At 50.1% G+C, this 17,140-nt stretch overlaps 10 protein-coding genes across 10 annotated transcripts, besides 10 other annotated features; all 10 read left to right on the forward strand.

Annotated features, from left to right (window-relative positions):
- Positions 1-17,140: part of a sequence feature (heterozygous, Esmeraldo-like haplotype) that runs on past the window's edge.
- Positions 584-624: a microsatellite.
- Positions 731-2,446, forward strand: Tc00.1047053506265.120 (hypothetical protein, conserved; the record flags this gene model as incomplete). The annotated part of the gene is made up of 1 exon (XM_812425.1): positions 731-2,446. One exon carries the CDS (start codon positions 731-733, stop codon positions 2,444-2,446), a length of 1,716 nt encoding a protein of 571 aa, XP_817518.1.
- Positions 3,258-3,279: a sequence feature (AT_rich).
- Positions 3,959-4,009: a sequence feature (GA-rich).
- Positions 4,047-4,505, forward strand: Tc00.1047053506265.130 (hypothetical protein, conserved; the record flags this gene model as incomplete). The annotated part of the gene is made up of 1 exon (XM_812426.1): positions 4,047-4,505. The coding sequence occupies one exon, from the start codon at positions 4,047-4,049 to the stop codon at positions 4,503-4,505; it is 459 nt and encodes a 152-aa protein (XP_817519.1).
- Positions 4,568-4,616: a sequence feature (T-rich).
- Positions 4,730-4,871: a sequence feature (GA-rich).
- Positions 5,105-5,146: a microsatellite.
- Positions 5,227-5,292: a sequence feature (A-rich).
- Positions 5,333-5,352: a microsatellite.
- On the forward strand, positions 5,935-7,281 carry Tc00.1047053506265.140 (hypothetical protein, conserved; the record flags this gene model as incomplete). Its single annotated transcript, XM_812427.1, has 1 exon — positions 5,935-7,281. One exon carries the CDS (start codon positions 5,935-5,937, stop codon positions 7,279-7,281), a length of 1,347 nt encoding a protein of 448 aa, XP_817520.1.
- Positions 7,550-7,597: a microsatellite.
- On the forward strand, positions 7,647-8,117 carry Tc00.1047053506265.150 (hypothetical protein, conserved; the record flags this gene model as incomplete). Its single annotated transcript, XM_812428.1, has 1 exon — positions 7,647-8,117. The coding sequence occupies one exon, from the start codon at positions 7,647-7,649 to the stop codon at positions 8,115-8,117; it is 471 nt and encodes a 156-aa protein (XP_817521.1).
- Positions 8,423-9,178, forward strand: Tc00.1047053506265.160 (hypothetical protein, conserved; the record flags this gene model as incomplete). Its single annotated transcript, XM_812429.1, has 1 exon — positions 8,423-9,178. One exon carries the CDS (start codon positions 8,423-8,425, stop codon positions 9,176-9,178), a length of 756 nt encoding a protein of 251 aa, XP_817522.1.
- Positions 9,517-10,569, forward strand: Tc00.1047053506265.170 (hypothetical protein, conserved; the record flags this gene model as incomplete). The annotated part of the gene is made up of 1 exon (XM_812430.1): positions 9,517-10,569. The coding sequence occupies one exon, from the start codon at positions 9,517-9,519 to the stop codon at positions 10,567-10,569; it is 1,053 nt and encodes a 350-aa protein (XP_817523.1).
- Tc00.1047053506265.180 (hypothetical protein, conserved) lies at positions 10,728-12,014 on the forward strand (the record flags this gene model as incomplete). Its single annotated transcript, XM_812431.1, has 1 exon — positions 10,728-12,014. One exon carries the CDS (start codon positions 10,728-10,730, stop codon positions 12,012-12,014), a length of 1,287 nt encoding a protein of 428 aa, XP_817524.1.
- On the forward strand, positions 12,315-15,152 carry Tc00.1047053506265.190 (hypothetical protein, conserved; the record flags this gene model as incomplete). Its single annotated transcript, XM_812432.1, has 1 exon — positions 12,315-15,152. One exon carries the CDS (start codon positions 12,315-12,317, stop codon positions 15,150-15,152), a length of 2,838 nt encoding a protein of 945 aa, XP_817525.1.
- Tc00.1047053506265.200 (hypothetical protein, conserved) lies at positions 15,559-16,353 on the forward strand (the record flags this gene model as incomplete). Its single annotated transcript, XM_812433.1, has 1 exon — positions 15,559-16,353. The coding sequence occupies one exon, from the start codon at positions 15,559-15,561 to the stop codon at positions 16,351-16,353; it is 795 nt and encodes a 264-aa protein (XP_817526.1).
- Positions 16,799-17,140, forward strand: Tc00.1047053506265.209 (hypothetical protein, conserved; the record flags this gene model as incomplete). Its single annotated transcript, XM_812435.1, has 1 exon — positions 16,799-17,140. A coding segment is annotated over one exon (342 nt), but the record flags the coding sequence as incomplete, so codon positions are not given.

Consider the following 17,140-nt stretch of genomic DNA (forward strand, 5'->3'; position numbering starts at 1 on the left):
TTGCGGCAGTCTCTTTCCTTCACACAATTATTTTTTTGTTTTGAATGCTCTTCAATCAATCGAAAATGAGACGTATTTTTGTCGGTTGCGTTTGTAGATGCTTTGCCCGCACCAGCGCAGCGGTTGGCCAACGTGAGGGAACGATAGAACACGGAGAAAAGGAGAGGAATTTGTTGAGCACTTGAGAAATGAAAAGAATTGGCGGAATGTGCATCTGGATGCACATTCTCTCTACGGATCTAAAGTGAAAGGAAGAAAAAAGAAGACCGGTGCGAAGGAGTGTTTCACGTGTTCAGTGGCTGTGTACACAAAGGGCTCCATATACTTTTTTTTTTTATATATATGAGCCCTTATTTTTGCCGCCGGGGTTTATTTGATTGCCCAACTCTTTTTAATTACTATCTTTGTGCTGTGTATTTTGTTGGGATTCGTTTTCCTTCCGCGTGTTGAGTGTGTGCCCTGGAATGCGCGGTTTAGGAATATGTATTTACAGAAACATGCACCACTCATGCACGCCTTTTCACCAGCAAACCATTCCCTTATCTTTTGTTGTTGTGTTTCTTTGTGGCAATACGCTGCTGTGTTTTTATCTTTTTTCTTTTTTTTTTTTTTTTTTTTTTTTTTGCTTCTTCCGCTTGCTTTTTTTCATTTTAAGGGGGGGAAGGAGGGAGTGGATTGAACGATACTGACTTAATATTAAGGTAGTGAATTAGTTAAGCATTAAAGAACCATGTCCAATGAACCGTCTGACGCCGCTATAATATGTGCTACAAGTGATACGACGTACATGGAGGAAATTATTCTTCAGAATGAGGCTCTTCTCCTTGAGGTTGAGCAGCTGCGCTCTGTCGTGAAGGGAAAGGGTCTTGATCAGCTGCAGCAACTGCGTGGAGAGAATGAAAGACTTCAACAGCTACTAAAACTGTCGGAGTCGCAACTGGCGGAGAGGACGCATCAGCTGGAAGTGCTGGAGTCTGCATATAACCGATTTGACGGTGTCCACTCCGCCATTCATGAATTGACAAAGCAACAAAAGGCCCTTTCCGAAATGAAGGAGCGATGCATCAGTCTTGAAGAACATAACACGGCTCTCAAGACGGAGTTGGTCAAGACGAGTGAGTCAGAGGAGGAACTGCGAAAGGCACTGCAGGAAACGGAGAGAAGTCGTCACGTGTTGGAGGAGGAGGTAAATAAATTACGCGCTTCCGTTACGGAAACGAAATCACGTCTAGAAAGTGTTGAGAATTTAAAGTGCTCCGCGGAGGAGGCGCTTGAAGGGGCGAAAGCCTCGATTGCTAAGTTGCAGGCCCACTCAGAAGACCTGGAAGAGAAGAACGAGGCTCTCAAGAGACGTCTACGTGACGCGGAGCAAGAAGCCTGTGAAGAGTCGCGGATCAGGAATGGGAGGCACACTTTGATAGAGAAGGAACTGGAGGATTTACGAGCCAAAAAAGCAATCGGGGAGAAGAAATTAATGGAGGCGGAACGGGCGCAGGCGAGGCTGCAAGAGGAGCTGCGCTTAGCAAGGGAGGCGCTAGCGGCAAAGGAACAGGATACATCAAGGACGCTTTTGCAACAGCGGGATCAGGTGGAGAGGAAATTGAAACTGGAATTCGGGAATCTTCAGCGCGCACTGGAGGAGAGAGAGCGGTCGCTGCGTCAGCAGGTGGAGCAGAATATACGCCTGAAGGAAGAACTCACAATGCTGAGCGCGGAAAACGATATTCTGATGCGTCGCAAGCAACGGGAGCCTGTCGACGTCTTGCAGCTCCAAAACAGACTAAAGGAACTCAGTGATGAAACGTCCAAAAAAGAAGCACTGCAGAAGAGGTTTCAGGAGATGCTTAAAAGCAGTACAGCCACCAACAGTGACATTAAGCACCTTTTTGCGCAGATGCTTGACTACCAGGAGCGAAGAGATGAGGAAATGCGGACGATGATAGCCATTGAACGGATTAAAACAGAAGATATGAAGAATATGTACGAACTTAACCTGGAAAAACTTCGAGCAGAGCAAAAAAGTCTTGTTTATGAAATTCAGACCTTGAAAAGTGAGGGGGATGCTTCCCTCACTAGGAGAATAGCACCAGCAGAGGCTGAAATATCGCATGAAGGCACGCAGTACGGGGCAGTAGCGGTGGGGAATAGCTTGATGCCACAGGCGAATGCGAACCCACCGATGTTTGTGGGTCCAACAGAAAGGGTACACCCGGTTGCCAGGGTCGGCGGCAGCGACGTCGGTGGTACGAGTGTCAGTGTTGCACACGATTTGTGGCAACGCTCACTGACACGAGCAGATAGAGTGCAGACGACGGCGATAAACTACGAGCCCGCCCAATTGCGTTCCCCTCAAGGGGAGCGTTTGAGTTTGCTGGCTTGTCCCCGTTGTACATTTTTGAATCAACCAGGCATTACCAAATGCGAAGTCTGTGGCGCTTCCCTTTGAAAGAAATCACCAGATGAAGAAGGCGTATGATATTTTTTTCCTTATGAGTTTTTTTTGGGGGGGAAAGAAAAAAGGGTATTATGTGTGCGCATTGAGCTTTTTGGTTTATTTTTTTGTTTTTACGTTTAATTCTTATCCTTTTTGAGCTATTTGATGAAGACGCGGTGATTACTGCCGTTCTAACAAAAGCTTTCTGCTGAAGTGGTTTTTTCATGCTCTGTGTGGTTCCGAGAAGCCATGGGTGGGCCGGAGCATATGAGCCTTTACCGCATCCAGTTTTGGCCCGTGCTTTCCCGTCTATGGATTTGCGCCACTGCGTTGTTAGGGAGGGAGTGTGAGTTTAGCTTGGCCCTTCTCTCTATTGTGTGCTTTGCTCTGGTCTTTTAATTTTCTTTTATTTATTTAGGTTTGGACTGTTGTAGGACTTGGCCTGATGTAAGGCCCGCAATCTACTCCGCATCCAGAGTAGACGGCAGTTATTCTGGGAGGAGGACGAGGAGGAGGAAACCCGGAATAAAAGAGCATTAAAAAAAAAAAAAAAAAGGCGGGGGGGAACGAAAGTAATTGCAGGCTAACAATGTTTGTTCTCCGCCTTTTTTTTTTTTTTTGCTGAGAAAGGGAGTGTGTCGCTGGTGGTAGGGTATCACCACGTGACGTCAACGCGCTGCCGTCTGCTTTTAAGTGCATGATTCATGCGTGGAGATGTGTGTTGGTGGAGAGAACGACTTGAATGGCTCGGATGAATGTCAGGGATTTTCTTGTGTGAAGGACGTCAATAACGGAATGCACATTTACACACAAATGCATGCGGATATATTTATTTTTTTTTTTTTCTCTATGAATGTCCTTCTCTCCGTAAAGTGGGGTGGGGGAGGGATGCTAACGGGTCCCGCGAGAAAACATCTTGCGGGGAGGGAACTGGGGAGACGATGACTCTTTTAGGCCGTTTCATTTACACAGCGTGGCTTCCAACGAGTCCCAATGGAAACAAAAAGAAAAAATGAAAGGATGACGCAAATCACGTCGTTTATTTTATTCCTCCTTGTTTATTATAAACAAAATGTCTCTCTGTGTGCGATTGACCCAGGCATGCAACCGCTGCAGCTGCGAAACCGTTAGGGGCCATTCGTTCACATGTGTTGGTGCGTATTTGCATTTGATTATGTGTCATGTATACGAGGCTCACTTAACGGCTTCCTTCGCCTTTTTTTTCTCTTCCCCTTGCCGCCTCGTACGCTGCTGTTTGTATGGTTGCTGTCCCTTCTATCGGCTCCTCTCGCTACGTGTGTTTTCCTCTCACGCGCGGCGATTGCGTCCTGTCATTGTGGGTATTGCACCATTATCAATTGCCGCTGCCGCACCAAACGCAGTCTATTGCGTACAAAAAATACCCGCTACAAGCACGTCGAACTGACATAAAAAGAAAAAAAAAAAAGTAATATTTCTAGTTAAGTGTTCTATTGGTGTGAATTGTGCTCTCTCTTGGACGCCCGGCGACACCAGGAAAGGGACAGAAGAAGCAAAAGAAGAAGAAGATAAAAAGTAAAATCAAGGAAAGAAAGACTTTCGACCTTTTTTCTCTTATCAAACCAAACAACAAATGGAGATTATCGATAGGCCGCTCAGTGAACTCATCAAGGAGCAGAAGATTGGAGAAAGCCTGCGTAAGAAACGTCGTGGGCACGGCGGACAGCAGAATACCCGCAACGGTGGGCGCGGCACATCCCGCAACGGCCGTGGGAACAGAGCGACGGGGCGTGGCAGCCGCGGCACCGCGGGCAACGATCAGGGACGCCGTTATCGCCGCCCCCTGAGGTTTCGCAGCAACGGCGGCCGCTTCCGTCGCCTTGGACTTGACTTCGACGACCGCCGCGGCTTCAATTCCCGTTTCTGGCGCCGCAACGCACTGGACTTGGGCGACGATCGACGCGATCGCTCCGTGAAGAGCACCGCCACGCAGCGCCGCAGGAAGGCGGCATTTGAGCGCAACGAACGTGTCAGGGAATTGCGTCGGCGTGAGGCTCTCTCACGTGCCCGGTCGCGTTTTTCACGCGATTAAAAAAAGGGGCCAGAAGCCTGTGGAGAATGGCACGCTGAAGGAGACTACAAAATTAGAAGGACTTCTCTTTTCTTTTTTTTTTTTTTTCTCTTTGTTTGTTTTGTTTTCTTTCCTGCACTCTTTCCTTCACACGGCCAGGCGTCCACCCACCGCGGACGCCTCCTGACATGTTTGTCTTGCTCCTTTTGTCCCAGTGCAGGAGACGAACGAACAGCACCCACAGGGGAGAGGGAGAGAAGAGTAAGCGAAGGAAAAGGAAGGAATGATCGTGAAGAAATTATGAGCACGGAAAAAAGGAAAAAGAAAAACGGAAAAGATATGAAAGGAATAATAAAATAATGAAAGAAAAGTGAAGGAGATGAAAGGGGGGAGTATACGCACAAGGATGTATGCAGGGACAGGAACGTTGCAGGAAGAAAGACGGAAGAAAAGGAAAAAAAAAGGCTATTTGGTGGTTTAGTAAATAAAAACAATAAAAAAACTCCAAAATATATAAAATTGTTTTCTTGTTTTAGTTTTTTTGTTAATTGATGTACCTGCAATGGTTTGAACAGTGGGCTGAGATGCGGAAACTTCTGTGCAGTCTGTACTCTACAGGCATATGTATGTATATATATATTTACATATTTATATGCATTTATTTGCTTTCCCTCCTTCTGCTTTGTGGTAGTGCGCGTGTGTTTTTCAGCGGTCATTTTGAAATGAATATATGATGATAGGGAAAAAAAATAAAAAAAAAATATTTGAGAGTAAAGGCAAAATAAAAAGGAAAGAAGAAGAGAAGAAATTTTTAATGGAAATGAAATACTGATTTGCTATTATTATTATTTTTTTTTTTTTTTTTTTTCATTATTATTTTTGTTAGCAGCATCACATTCCCATTCCTTTTCCGTTTGTTATTATATTATGTCGGGAATATCAAGAAATGGTGGTGCACATTGGACTCCTTGCGCTCAATTACGTTTGGACACGGCAGGAGGGGACTTGATGCCCGCACTGCGACTCACTGCTTTACTTAGATGTGTTCAACACCCTTGCAATCTGCAGATGATACAACATCTCCCTTTTGTTGTTTCTTTTCTTTTCCATGAAAGAGGGAAGGGGGGAGGAGGAAAAAGGGGGCGGTTGTGTGGGGAGGGTAGCATAGGGCCGTTCCCCTGCGTTGCCTTTGCAGTCATCTAGGCTTTTCGGTGGTGTAAAGGGGGAAGGGAATTGTGTGAGACACGGAGAGGGGCACGACGCGAGAAAGAGTGAGAGAGACACGGGTGCAGAATTACCTGCAGGCATTTCATTTGATTTTATTTGCTTGTCTCTCTCTCTCTCTCTGTGTGTGTGTGTGTCTGCCCGGTTGCGGTACGCAGAGCGGACGAGGAGGAAAAAAAAAAAAAAAGAGTCACAATTTATAACGAAAAATAAAAAAAAAAGAGAGATGCTGCGACGCACACAGCGCTGGCTGCTGCTTAACGTCTCTGGCGAGAGTCCGTCCTTCCGCTCGAAGCCCGTGCGGAACCTTCAGATGGATGTTCAGATGAGCCCTTATAAGGAGCAGTTCAAGGACTACTGGTCCACGCCGGTACCATGGGCGGATCGCGAGTACGGGGAAAAGCCAAAACTTGGAGCTCCTATACCTACGCGCCGCGCGGCCACAGCTATCGTCGTAGGCAAAAACAAGCACGTGGCTGTTGACAAGGTTGAGCGGGGTGAGGACAATGACTACAAGGTGCTGATGATGTTCCGTGAGGGGAAAAACCGTTTTGTGCGCGACCAGTTCATTTTTCCATCGTTTCCCATCAGCTTAGAAGACTCCTCGGAAGACTGGGAGAAAATTCTGCGTCGTCGTGGCGTGAAGACGGCGTGGAACGATTTGCATCACCGCCTTTGCGCGATGCGTGCACTTTTTGCACAGATGAATATTCTTCTGGTGCCCAAAGAGGGCGGTGGGCTTGTAGAGGTTGAAGGACCGCCTGGGCCGAAGAAGTGGCATCTACTCGTTCACTCCCAGCCGAAGGCGATGAAAAACCTTGTGGATGTCCTTGAGTTGCCCATGGAGACATGTCTATCGCAATTGCTTCCTTTTCGCTGCATCACGACACCCACAACGGAGACATTTCGCTTTGACAACCTTGTTTATCTTGTTCCCTTTGAGAAGATACCTGACGTGCGATTTACGATTAGTACGGTTGGAGAGAAACTTGTGTGGGTTTCACCCATGGAGGCCATGGCGAGGTTCAACGCCGGTATTATGAACATGCCGACTCCAAACATCATTGCAATATCGGAGCTGAATAACGAATGCCCGATCTTTGCAGATGTGACAAAACGAAAACCGCATGATGACTATCGCTCCATTCTTCCTGAACTCTACCGTCATAGCCAAACCAAAGTCGCCACTGTTCTTCTTCCTGGTGATCTCATGCATCCCAATACCACGGAAGAAGACAAGGCAGAAAGGTACATTCGTCGATTTGTGTATGAAAAGGACTATCCCTTTGGCATTCGGGCAGTTTTTGAAGAGAGACCCGCAACAACAGAAGAAATGAATGAGCCTTTGATTCAAGAAGCACCAAAATTGTTGGAGGAAGCCAATGAAATGGATATGGTGTACGCCGATACCCCATACCCGAAGCGGGAAAAACAACCGGGAGAGATTGGCCGTACCCGCTTCCCTGTTCCAAGTTACTCTTTTCAAGAAGGCGCTGAGAACGAGGAGGGTGTCATACCCGTCCGCAACAGAAACATTGAGAGTGTCGGTGACCTTTACTCTCAGACAAATTGAGAATGTTTGGGAATTATATTTTTTGTGTATTTTGTCAATTTCAGTCTATGTATATTGAGGAAGGGTGGCTTTCTCTGTTCTAAGAGAAGGAACAGTTATGAGAGGAATGGAATGCCGCGTTGTTGCTTGGATGGTATGTTTTATTGAACGATTTGGTGATGCACCGTTCATATGCTTCCTTTTCTTTTGAGTGGATTTCCCCGCAATGTTAATTTCTCTCATAATCTTCTTTGATTGTTTGTTTGTTTTTCTAACTTTTTAATATCTCTTTTATTTATTTATTTTTTTTTTTTTTTTTTTTTTTTTTTGCTTTTTTGAATGTTGTTTCCTTATGCATTTCTGGATGTGGCTGATTGGGGAGAAGAATGAAGGTGTCTTCCTTCATCTCGCAGTTAAGGCCAGGGTGGTTTCATCTCACTGTACATGCGAAGCCAGGCGCAAGGAGTTCATCGTTGGCGTGTCACCCTGCCGTGACGGATGCAGCGCTTGAGGTCCGCATTGGTGCCCCACCTGTAGAGGGAAAGGCAAACGCTGAACTCGTTGACTTCATGCAGATGCTTCTTGAGCAAGAACTGGCCCGAGTTCGTGCTGCGCAGCAACACACACCGGTGGAAAGCAACGGCGCCTTCATGAATTGTGTATATGACGGCCATTCAAAGAAGGACAAGAAGAAAAACAAGCCAAACACAAAGATGGAATGCCCCGTGAATTACCCGGACAAAGTGCGAGTGTCACTTGTGGGTGGAGCGAGCGCTCGGCATAAGACGCTAGAAGTGGCATTCCCAGGGACGGAGGAGGAACTTATCAGCGTTTTACAGTCCGCGTATGTGTCGTAGCTATTGCGGCGTTGAAGTGTTGTTTCTGTTGCTTTGGAGTGGGTGCTACTGGTGTGTGTGGGCGTAACAAAATGTCTTTCTGGAGATGATAGCATGCTCCTGCAGCGGTGCACCTGTTCTTTTTTGAGCTTCTCTTGTGTTTTTTTGTAGACAATTAGCTGGAGTGAGAGTGTGTGTTTTTTGCTGTTTTTGTTGTTGTTTTACGATTTCTTGACAGGGCTTACGCGGTTGCATACATTTATTTATCTAGAGCGAAGCGAAATTAGGTGGCTTTTTACACCTTAGTGCATACAATTGTGGGCTCAATGCATACGTTCTACACCATCCGCTACCCACCGCCAAACTCCCAGAAAGGGGGAGAAGACAGCCAACCGATTCGAGTTACCAACAAGGCAATGGAGTCGCTGCTTTTTTGCATTGTGCATTCGATCGAGTTTCAGAGTCCCCTGCAGCCATCAAGGCCTCAACTGGGGTCCTCGATAGGGTCCTCCGGTAAGGATTCCATCACGGACGATGAGGCGTATGTGCGTCCGGTGGAGAACTCGAGCATGCTGTTGGGGAATGTGACGTATGTGTCGCGCTCAAAGCACAAACCGAGTGTTCTTGCCTCGCTGCACACGGCTGTTGAGGCTGCTCGTGCCATTCAAATTCCCGAGAAGAGCAGTCAGGTGCCCTTTGAGCTACGGGTGCGGCTTCTGCGCCGGCACCGCGGTTGGCTGTGGCACGACTCACGACCGCTTGTGGAATGGGTGTTCCGTATGGCCAAAACAAGAGAGGAGTTCAGTTTTTCAACCACACATGGTGATGCAAGTGAGCGGCCGCGTCCCCGCACGTCCCCACGTGCAACAAATGCCCACGCGAATGTGGTACGCGCTACGGGTGGAGGTGGTGTTCACAGCCGTTCTCGTGAAGATGGGCTTGTGTGTTCGAACGATCCGGAGCAGATTCGCCAAGTTCTGCAGTTTATTCTGAAGCACAGTTACGATGCCATCGACCTGAACACCTACGCCGACTTCAGGTCCGGGGAGTTGATCTTCGATGTTTCTGTGCAGGAGGTCTAGTGAAGGCTGTGTAGCGGGAATGCAAGTAATGAATGTGCACCTGTGTTCTGATTATATTGCGGATGCTTTTCTTTATCTTACTTCATCGCATGTATCAGAGTTTAATTGAGTTTTAGTGACCTGTAACTCTGTGTCTATCTTTCATTTGCCCGTGTGGGCGTGGCTGGTGAACAGCCAGGCACTCCACTAAAATTTGTTTTTTCTTCTTTAGCTTGTGACGTGTGCAAGGGAAAGGCCGTCTCATGTCTTCTTGTTGTTGTTGTTGTTGCTGACGCCGCAAAGACGTGGCATTGGAAGGTAACGGTGAAGAAACGGTAGAATAGAGCATTTCCCTATTCATGACCCTGCTCGGTGCTGTTCTCGCATTCTACGAGGTCTCGGGTGTGCCACTAGCACTCATATGTACATCACCCAGTGTTCGACAGGCTTGCGAGAAGAATGCAGCGGCGGAAGTGGGATTATGGAAACTATCCCTTGGAAGTGACGGCTCTCGAAGAGTCATTTGGCAACCGTCTGTCCCGGTGCGTCACTGCCACAAGACGGATGTGATGTGCTCTGTGGCATGGTGGTGCAATCGGCTGATGCCCATCGGCGGCAAGGCTCCGCCGACTCGTTTGGACCTTGGCGCTGCAGGACGGTTGCTTGACACCCATCTTCCTATTGTATTTGTCTTCCGCTCGCTTGTGGAACTGACGCTCCGGCGCGCGCCTATCAAGGATGTGAACGTGCTTGGGAAGCTTCCCATGTTGAAGAAGCTTGACCTGGTGCAGGCCCAGGTGGTAGACGGCGGCATCATCGGGCTAGGAGAGAGCAGGAGCCTGGTAGAAGTGGATCTTTGGGGATGCGCCGCAGTGACAAATGCAAACACGCTCGGCAAGGTGCCTACCCTGCGAAGGTTAGTTCTGGCTGAAACCTGCGTCTCTGATGACGGCATTGCTGGCCTGGTCGACGGCCTGAGCATCAACGAGGTGGATCTGGAAGCATGTGCTTTTGTAAAAAGTGTGGGATTCTTTGGTCGACTGCCAGTGTTGCGGAGATTACTTCTGGTATCGACATCGGTCGACAACAATGGCATCATGGAGCTTGGTAGTAGCATGAGTCTCGTGGAAATCGATTTGTGGGGGTGCAGCGCCGTGGATGATGTGAACTCACTGGGAGGGATACCAACGCTGCAAAAATTGGATCTTTTTGGCACCTCTGTGACGAATGAGGGCATCAAGGGCCTAAGAAGGTGCCCCAGTCTTGAGGAAATAGATCTGACGCGTTGTGAAACCGTGAGTGATGTGGAGACCCTGACAAAAATACCGAGATTGCGACGCCTCGTGCTACTGCACACACAAGTTCACGACGTGTTGGAACTGGTTTCGATGGGCGTAACGGTGATCATATGACGCGATTCGTTACAATTGTTTTGAGGAGGAAGCGTGGGTGACATGGGCGCAGACAGTGTGCTTTGATTGGCGTCGTTATTTGTTCTCCACCTTTTAGTCTCCTTCTCTTCTTATTCCTTCCCTTACCATTTTGAACAGTAAGGAGTTGTCTTGAGCTGATGGAGCAGCTAAATGATGATGACGAGAGGGAGAATCTTTATTTTGTAGATCATGGAAGGCCCAAATATAAACACACAGATTTGTTGGCAATGCTGAGAGATGCTCAGTCAGCGATCATCCGTTTTTCTGAAGAGAACCGCGACATCATTGCCGACGCTGTCAACTTTGCATCCACCTCCGAACGGGCGAATACATTACGGAAACTAGAGGAAGCGTACCTTGGCATTGTAAAGGTGCAGGCACCGATGGTCCGCTGCAGCCGGCCGGCATTCCGCAAACTTTGCCGCTTGTGGGGTACGGACGTAAGCTACACGCACATGATCATGGCGGACAGTTTCACTTGCTCTGATGCTGCCCGGCACGCAGATTTCTCTATGTACGCCGGTGAAGAACGTCTTGTGGCTCAAATTGCCTCCTGCAGTGGGCCTGTTGCTGCGGAAGCGGCGACGCTCCTGGCGCCGTATTGTGATGCGATTGATCTCAACTGCGGCTGCCCGCAGCGCTGGATCATAAAAGAGGGCTTGGGCTCGGCACTTCTTCAAAAACCAGAGGTTGTGGCAGACATGGTGCGCTGCATCCACAACGGGCTTTCAGGCGGGGTGGACCTTCCGTGTGTCGTGAAAATGCGCGTAAGCAACGATGTGGGGCGCAGCGTGGATTTTGCCCGTCAGTGTGAGGCGGCTGGATGCGGGTGGATCACAGTGCACGGTCGTACACCGTCCTGCTCCGCGCACGCGCCGGTTCGCCTCGACGCAATACGCACCATTCGGGAATGTGTCTCTGTACCCGTCGTGGCCAATGGCGGGGTAAACAATCCACAGACGGCTCTCAAGACGTCTTTGACAACCGGTGCGGGGGCTGTTATGAGTGCGACGGGTCTTTTGGCGAACCCTGCCTGTTTCTACGTGCCGCGGGAAGGCGAGCTGCTGCTTTTTGCGCCGCAGAGACGCGGTGTCGATGTTGCGCTGGAAGCGTCCATGGGGCCGTGCCGAGGTGCAGACGAAGGAGCTTCTACTGCAGGCAGCGAGAATTCCGCGTGGCTGAAGGGTCTTCCCGGCTGTCCGGTGGAAGTAATATCAGACTTCATTCGCCTTAGCTGTGTGACTGACCTTGCGTCGAAGGCCACCTCAATGCATCTCCTGAAGATGGGTGGGAACTACCTGAGCCCGACGGAGCGTGTCTTTCTGGCGCAGATGCACTCGTCTTTTTCAGTTGTTTCGGCACTCCAGCAGCTTGGATTATACACTCAGGATGGCAAGTTCCGAGTTGTGGAGAGCGTCACATAAGTATCAGGTATCCATAACACATGATTCACTTGCTCGCTCATACACGAAAGTTTTGTGTGAAGAAACTCTTTTGTGTATTCTATCCCTAATTACTCTTTATTCAGTTTCGCCTTGCTACAATTTGCGTGTGTATGTGCGTCTGTTTTTCTGCTTTCTTCCTTCCGGTGCTTCATGGCATTGGAAAACTGGAAATGGTGCGTCGTAGTCAATTTCTGTGTTTGGCCTCCCCCATATACATCTACACATAGGCATAGTACACACGCGCCCCATTAGGAGCTTTTGTTGGTGAAGCGTGGCACCATGCGCAGCGGGTATGACAAGCCGCCGATGGCTCCCCGCAGCTCCAGCTGCGAGAAGCCTAAGTCCATCTTGAAGTCCACAAACAGCAACTTATCGCCTAGCAAATCGCCAACTCTGTCTACGCGGCGTGTTTCCTTCGAGGAGGAGGAGAGTTTTTTGGAGCCGAGGCTGCGGTTTAGTACGCCGACGCACGCTACGCATTCGCATCTTGAGGAAGTGGTAGGGAGAACGCCAGTTGCGACGCGGTCGGAGGTTGTGTCCAGTGGTCCGGTGGACATGCAAATTAGAAGATATGCGGAGTGGAGTGCGTCTGAGCCAACTAGTATGCGTGAACGACCAGCGGACTTGTCGTCCGATTCGCCCCAAGACTCTCCTACCATCATTCATCGCGAGCGCATTCCAGCCATCAGCAACCGTGACGAGAAGGAAGAAAAGGGTGGAACACTTTCTCCCGATAACAATCTCTCAACAGCGACGCTGTCACGAACACCCACTGCAGAAGCTGTCGTCTCCGCGAGGCCATGCAGTGCTGAAGAGTTGTCTCCATTGCCGGATGCGAGCGTCAGTGATACCACGGCTTCTCCCTCTAGTCTTCTATTGCAAGTGGGCCGCTCAGGCAGCAGTCGGTCCTCCATGGAAAACTGCATGCTCGTCGCCACCACCGAGCAATACACGCTGCCGGATTTGAAAGGGACGCTTTTTCCCGACGGGGATACGCGCGCCGGCCGCCATTTGCTGAACATTTCGCCCGTCTCGTCTGAGGCGTGCGGTCGGAGCTTGGTATTACCAGGCGGAAGTGTCTTTTCATCCTTTTCCGTCCAAACATCCCCGATACGAGAGAGCAGCAGTTTGTTTTTTGGACCGTCCTCCCAGCATGAAAAATGGTGTGGCAGCGGTGCAGGAGCCATTGTGCGACCTCCCCGAGCATGGAGCCCGACCGCAGCGGGTGCGAGCAATCATTCCTTATTGCCGCCGCGGCAGGGAGGCGTCGAGGCGCTGTCGTTTGAGGGTGGAGTTAACCCCGATGATCTGGTTTTTGATGACATTCCCGATTGCAGCGTGCCGGAGGCAAATAGTAACGATAATGGACCTCCTCACCTCACGGAGTCACCGCATTGCCGGCGTATGCTCGATTTCTCCATGCAGCTTTACCCCAACCTTGTGCATCCGGAAGAACCGCCGCACACCACTGACTTTCAGGAGTTATCATTCTCCAACTTCACGGACGGTGATGGAGAGAGTGCCTTGCAGGAGCGCAGCGTTCGGAAAGGGTGCCGTGCAGCAGGGGACGATGACCCATTGTCCATGCCACCGCAGCCCTTTTTGCGGGTGTCCAATGCCGGGAAGAAAGGAAAACGTCTTTCTGGGCGGCCATCCCCAACGCACTTTTTGCACGGTGAGTACTCTAACGCCTGTGGCGCCGTGGAAAACCCGCTAGAGCTGACGGATTTTGCTGTGAGGAGCACTGGTGAGGAGGTGCTGGGGATGAAGGAAAACCAAAAGCCCCTGATTTGTCGTGACCAAAAATCGACACCAGATGGTGCCACAACGAATTCCTTATTGGAGTGTTTGCACGCGTCCTCCCAACTCTATCCGAGGCAGGCGAAACCGGTGATGGTCGAGTACATCAACAAGTTGTCCGCTTCTTGGCAGGAGGCTCTTCGCGGTGACATGCATCGCCGTCGCCGTCACCGTGGCCATACCAGCGATGAGGTGCACCAGCCGCATTATCGAAAGGAGATGACGAGGCAGTTATTCCCGGGGGTATTTTTTGGCCATGCATGGACGAATACAGAAACGCATCACGTCAATTGTCTGACGGCAGATACCATTGGCGCGTCTCCGTTAATTCCCATCAAGAAAACAGTGGTTGTCATGCCAAGTCCGAGGAAAACGAAAAAGAAGCGCTGTGGCGCCAAGCCAGTCACCACCACTGCTGTGGCTACTCCTCCAGCTATTAGCAGCAGCAGCAGCAGAAAAGTTGACGACTGTCGTGCGGAGGGAGAAAAGGCCACTCCAGAGAAGCTTCTGCGTGAAGAAGCATGTGCCGAGTCGGAGGAGTTTGAGGACGTACACTCGTACGTTGCGCAATTGACGCCAGTATTCGGCATGACTCCATCAGGTGTGGCAACATATAGTTCGCAGAAGGAGTCGAGGAACTCCGACAGAAAGAAGGCGGCACGCACCCCCACAAGCGTCGAGAAGAGTGGGAGTCGCTGCAATTTGGGGAGCGTGCGGGAGCACTGCAGCGTAAAAACAACGAAAGAGGTGGAAATGGAGAAAGAGGAAGAGGAAAGAAGCGCTAAGCGGTTCGAGAGACTTTGCCGCGCCTTGCGGCCACTCTCAAACGAAGGCGCGTTTTTTTCAGGTGATAAAGCCTGCATTACGGGCTGCGGTGGCCATCGTCCCCTGCGAGATCACGATTACAGTCACCCTGCTGCTAACAACGACTTGTCTGGGTCTTTCCGCTGCCAAAAGTCCACGCAGCCAAAGAAGAAATTCCCGCCGTTGCCGTCGCCTTCGCCGTTGCCGTCGCCGCCTTTTTTAACAGTGGAGGGTCTCATACACACGCCCGAGCAGGCCGCATCGCTGGTGGGAAGTGAAGAGGCAGCGGACTCGCGGCCCATCGCCCTGTTCGCACCAGCGCGCTCTGTGTCACCGCCAGGGCTTTTTCCCGGCAACAGGGCCGAGGACAGCGGAAAAAATGTATTGAAAAGCCACGTCGGCGTACTGACGGAGCGCTGCGTGAGCAACCGATCGGCGGTGAGGGCGTTTGCCCGCGAAATCTTTGATATTGTACACGCGCTGAGAGAGAGCAACTGGGCGAAGATTTTGTAAGCTTTTCATTTAGATGTACTGTTAGATTTGGTTTGGAATTGTGTATATGTGTACGTGTGGGCGGCTGTTTCGGAGTCTAACCGAGTTGTATATTTGAATATGAAAGAAAAAAAAAAAAATGGAAAAACACAGGGACGGTGCTTTTGACGGGCCTATTCCGGAAGTGTGAATTGGGGTATGGTATACTGAGACGCACGGCACTGCATGCGGCCACTAAGGAACTGTTCTACATACAGACATATGGACGATTGCGCGCGTATGCGTTGCCTGGACAAACACATGCACCCATCTCCTTTGATTTACCTTTTGCTCTTTTTCCTTTCTTTTCTTTTGAGATACGTGTAGTGAGATTTGCTAGGTGAGAAAAACAAGGAACAACCACTGCTTTCCCGTAACACGAGTGGGAATGACGGTCCCGCTGACTGAAGAGGATCTGCATGAACTGTACCTCTGGGTGGATGACATCCCCCTTTCTCGCCCGAAACGCAACATCACGCGTGACTTTAGCGATGGTTGCTGCGTGGCAGAGGTGGTGAAGTTCTTTTTCCCGCGGCTGGTTGACCTGCATAACTACACCCCTTCGATGTCAATGAAACTAAAGCGGGACAACTGGGAGACCTTGAACAACCGCGTTTTTCGCAAGCTTCACTTTGAGGTGCCACCGGAGGAGATCAACGACATCACGGCGGGCGTGCCAGGGGCGATTGAGCGCTTCCTCCGCGCTCTTCGGACGAAGATTGCGCAGATCAAGGCCCGCCGCGAGAAGATGAGTGCGCTGGAGATGGGCCATGGCGGCAGTGACGATGAAAACAACGACGGGGGCGATGGTAGAGGCGGTGGTGGTGGTGGTTGGACGACGTCGGGGAGGCCGTGGGCGGCGAAGAGGCAGGCAAAGTACCCTGAACACCGTCCAGGAAGTGGCGTGGGGGCCGATCCCGCGGCGTATCGGTCGCCCTCTAACGTGAGGAATGTTTCCGAGATGCAACCGAGCAACAAGAGCAGTAGAGATAATAAACGGAACGATAACGGTGACGACGCCACCACGAGCTTTCGCCTGCTGCTGGATGAGAAGGACCGCACCATTTTTGAGCTTCGCGAGACAGTCAGCCTGCTGAGCGAGAAGGTAACGAAACTGGAGGAGTTGGTCCGTGTGAAAGACGAGAAGCTGAATGCCTATCGAGAGAAACTTGGGCGCCATTGAGGTTTTTTTTTCTTGGAGAAGGCGGAGCCGAGGGGGCGGGTAATTGCACGCCGACAAAGGAGAGTCTCAGTGAGGTCTAGCGTTGTCGCCAATAGAAGCAACGGGTGCTTTTTCGTTCTTGTTGGGCGTGGGACGGAGAACCTCAGATGCCTTTTTACCCTTGCAAAAGGAAAATAGCGTCCGTATTTTTGCGTTGAACACACTGCGACACCCATACGCGTCAAGAAACACAAGCAGCGGGAGAGATGTGGGTTGATCTTCTCTCCATCTATTTTGCCCATGACACCTTTTGTGCCTCAGATGTGTGCATTCTCTCTCTTATTCTTTTTCTTTTTGTTGTTTGCCATTTACTATTTGGCCCAAGCGAATCGGAAAGAATTGAAAGCTGGGTGTTTTCTTACTGGTTTAATTGGCCGCCGCCGCTGCCGCCTGATAAGGAACGATAATGAGTGCCCGTATTCAGGTTCCTTTGTCGCAGCGGCGTCACACAAACGTTGCCGTTGTGCGCTACACAAAAAATGGGGTTAGATTGGAGATTGCCTGTTACAAAAACAAGGTGATATCGTACCGCGGCGGAATTGAGACACGCATGGACGAGGTGCTTCAGGTGGAGCGCGTCTTCACCAATGTCTCCCGTGGTCTATATTCCTCCGAGAAGGAGATTGAGGCTGTTTTTGGGAAGGGAACAAGCGAAAAGGAGGCACTGCAGTACATCCTTGATCATGGTGAGCTGCAGGTTGCGCAGCAGGAGCGAGCAGCGGAGATAGATCAGATGTTCATTGATATT

The sequence above is a fragment of the Trypanosoma cruzi genome, genomic scaffold (assembly GCF_000209065.1).
Source record: "Trypanosoma cruzi strain CL Brener 1047053516391 genomic scaffold, whole genome shotgun sequence".
Lineage (NCBI taxonomy): Eukaryota > Euglenozoa > Kinetoplastea > Trypanosomatida > Trypanosomatidae > Trypanosoma > Trypanosoma cruzi.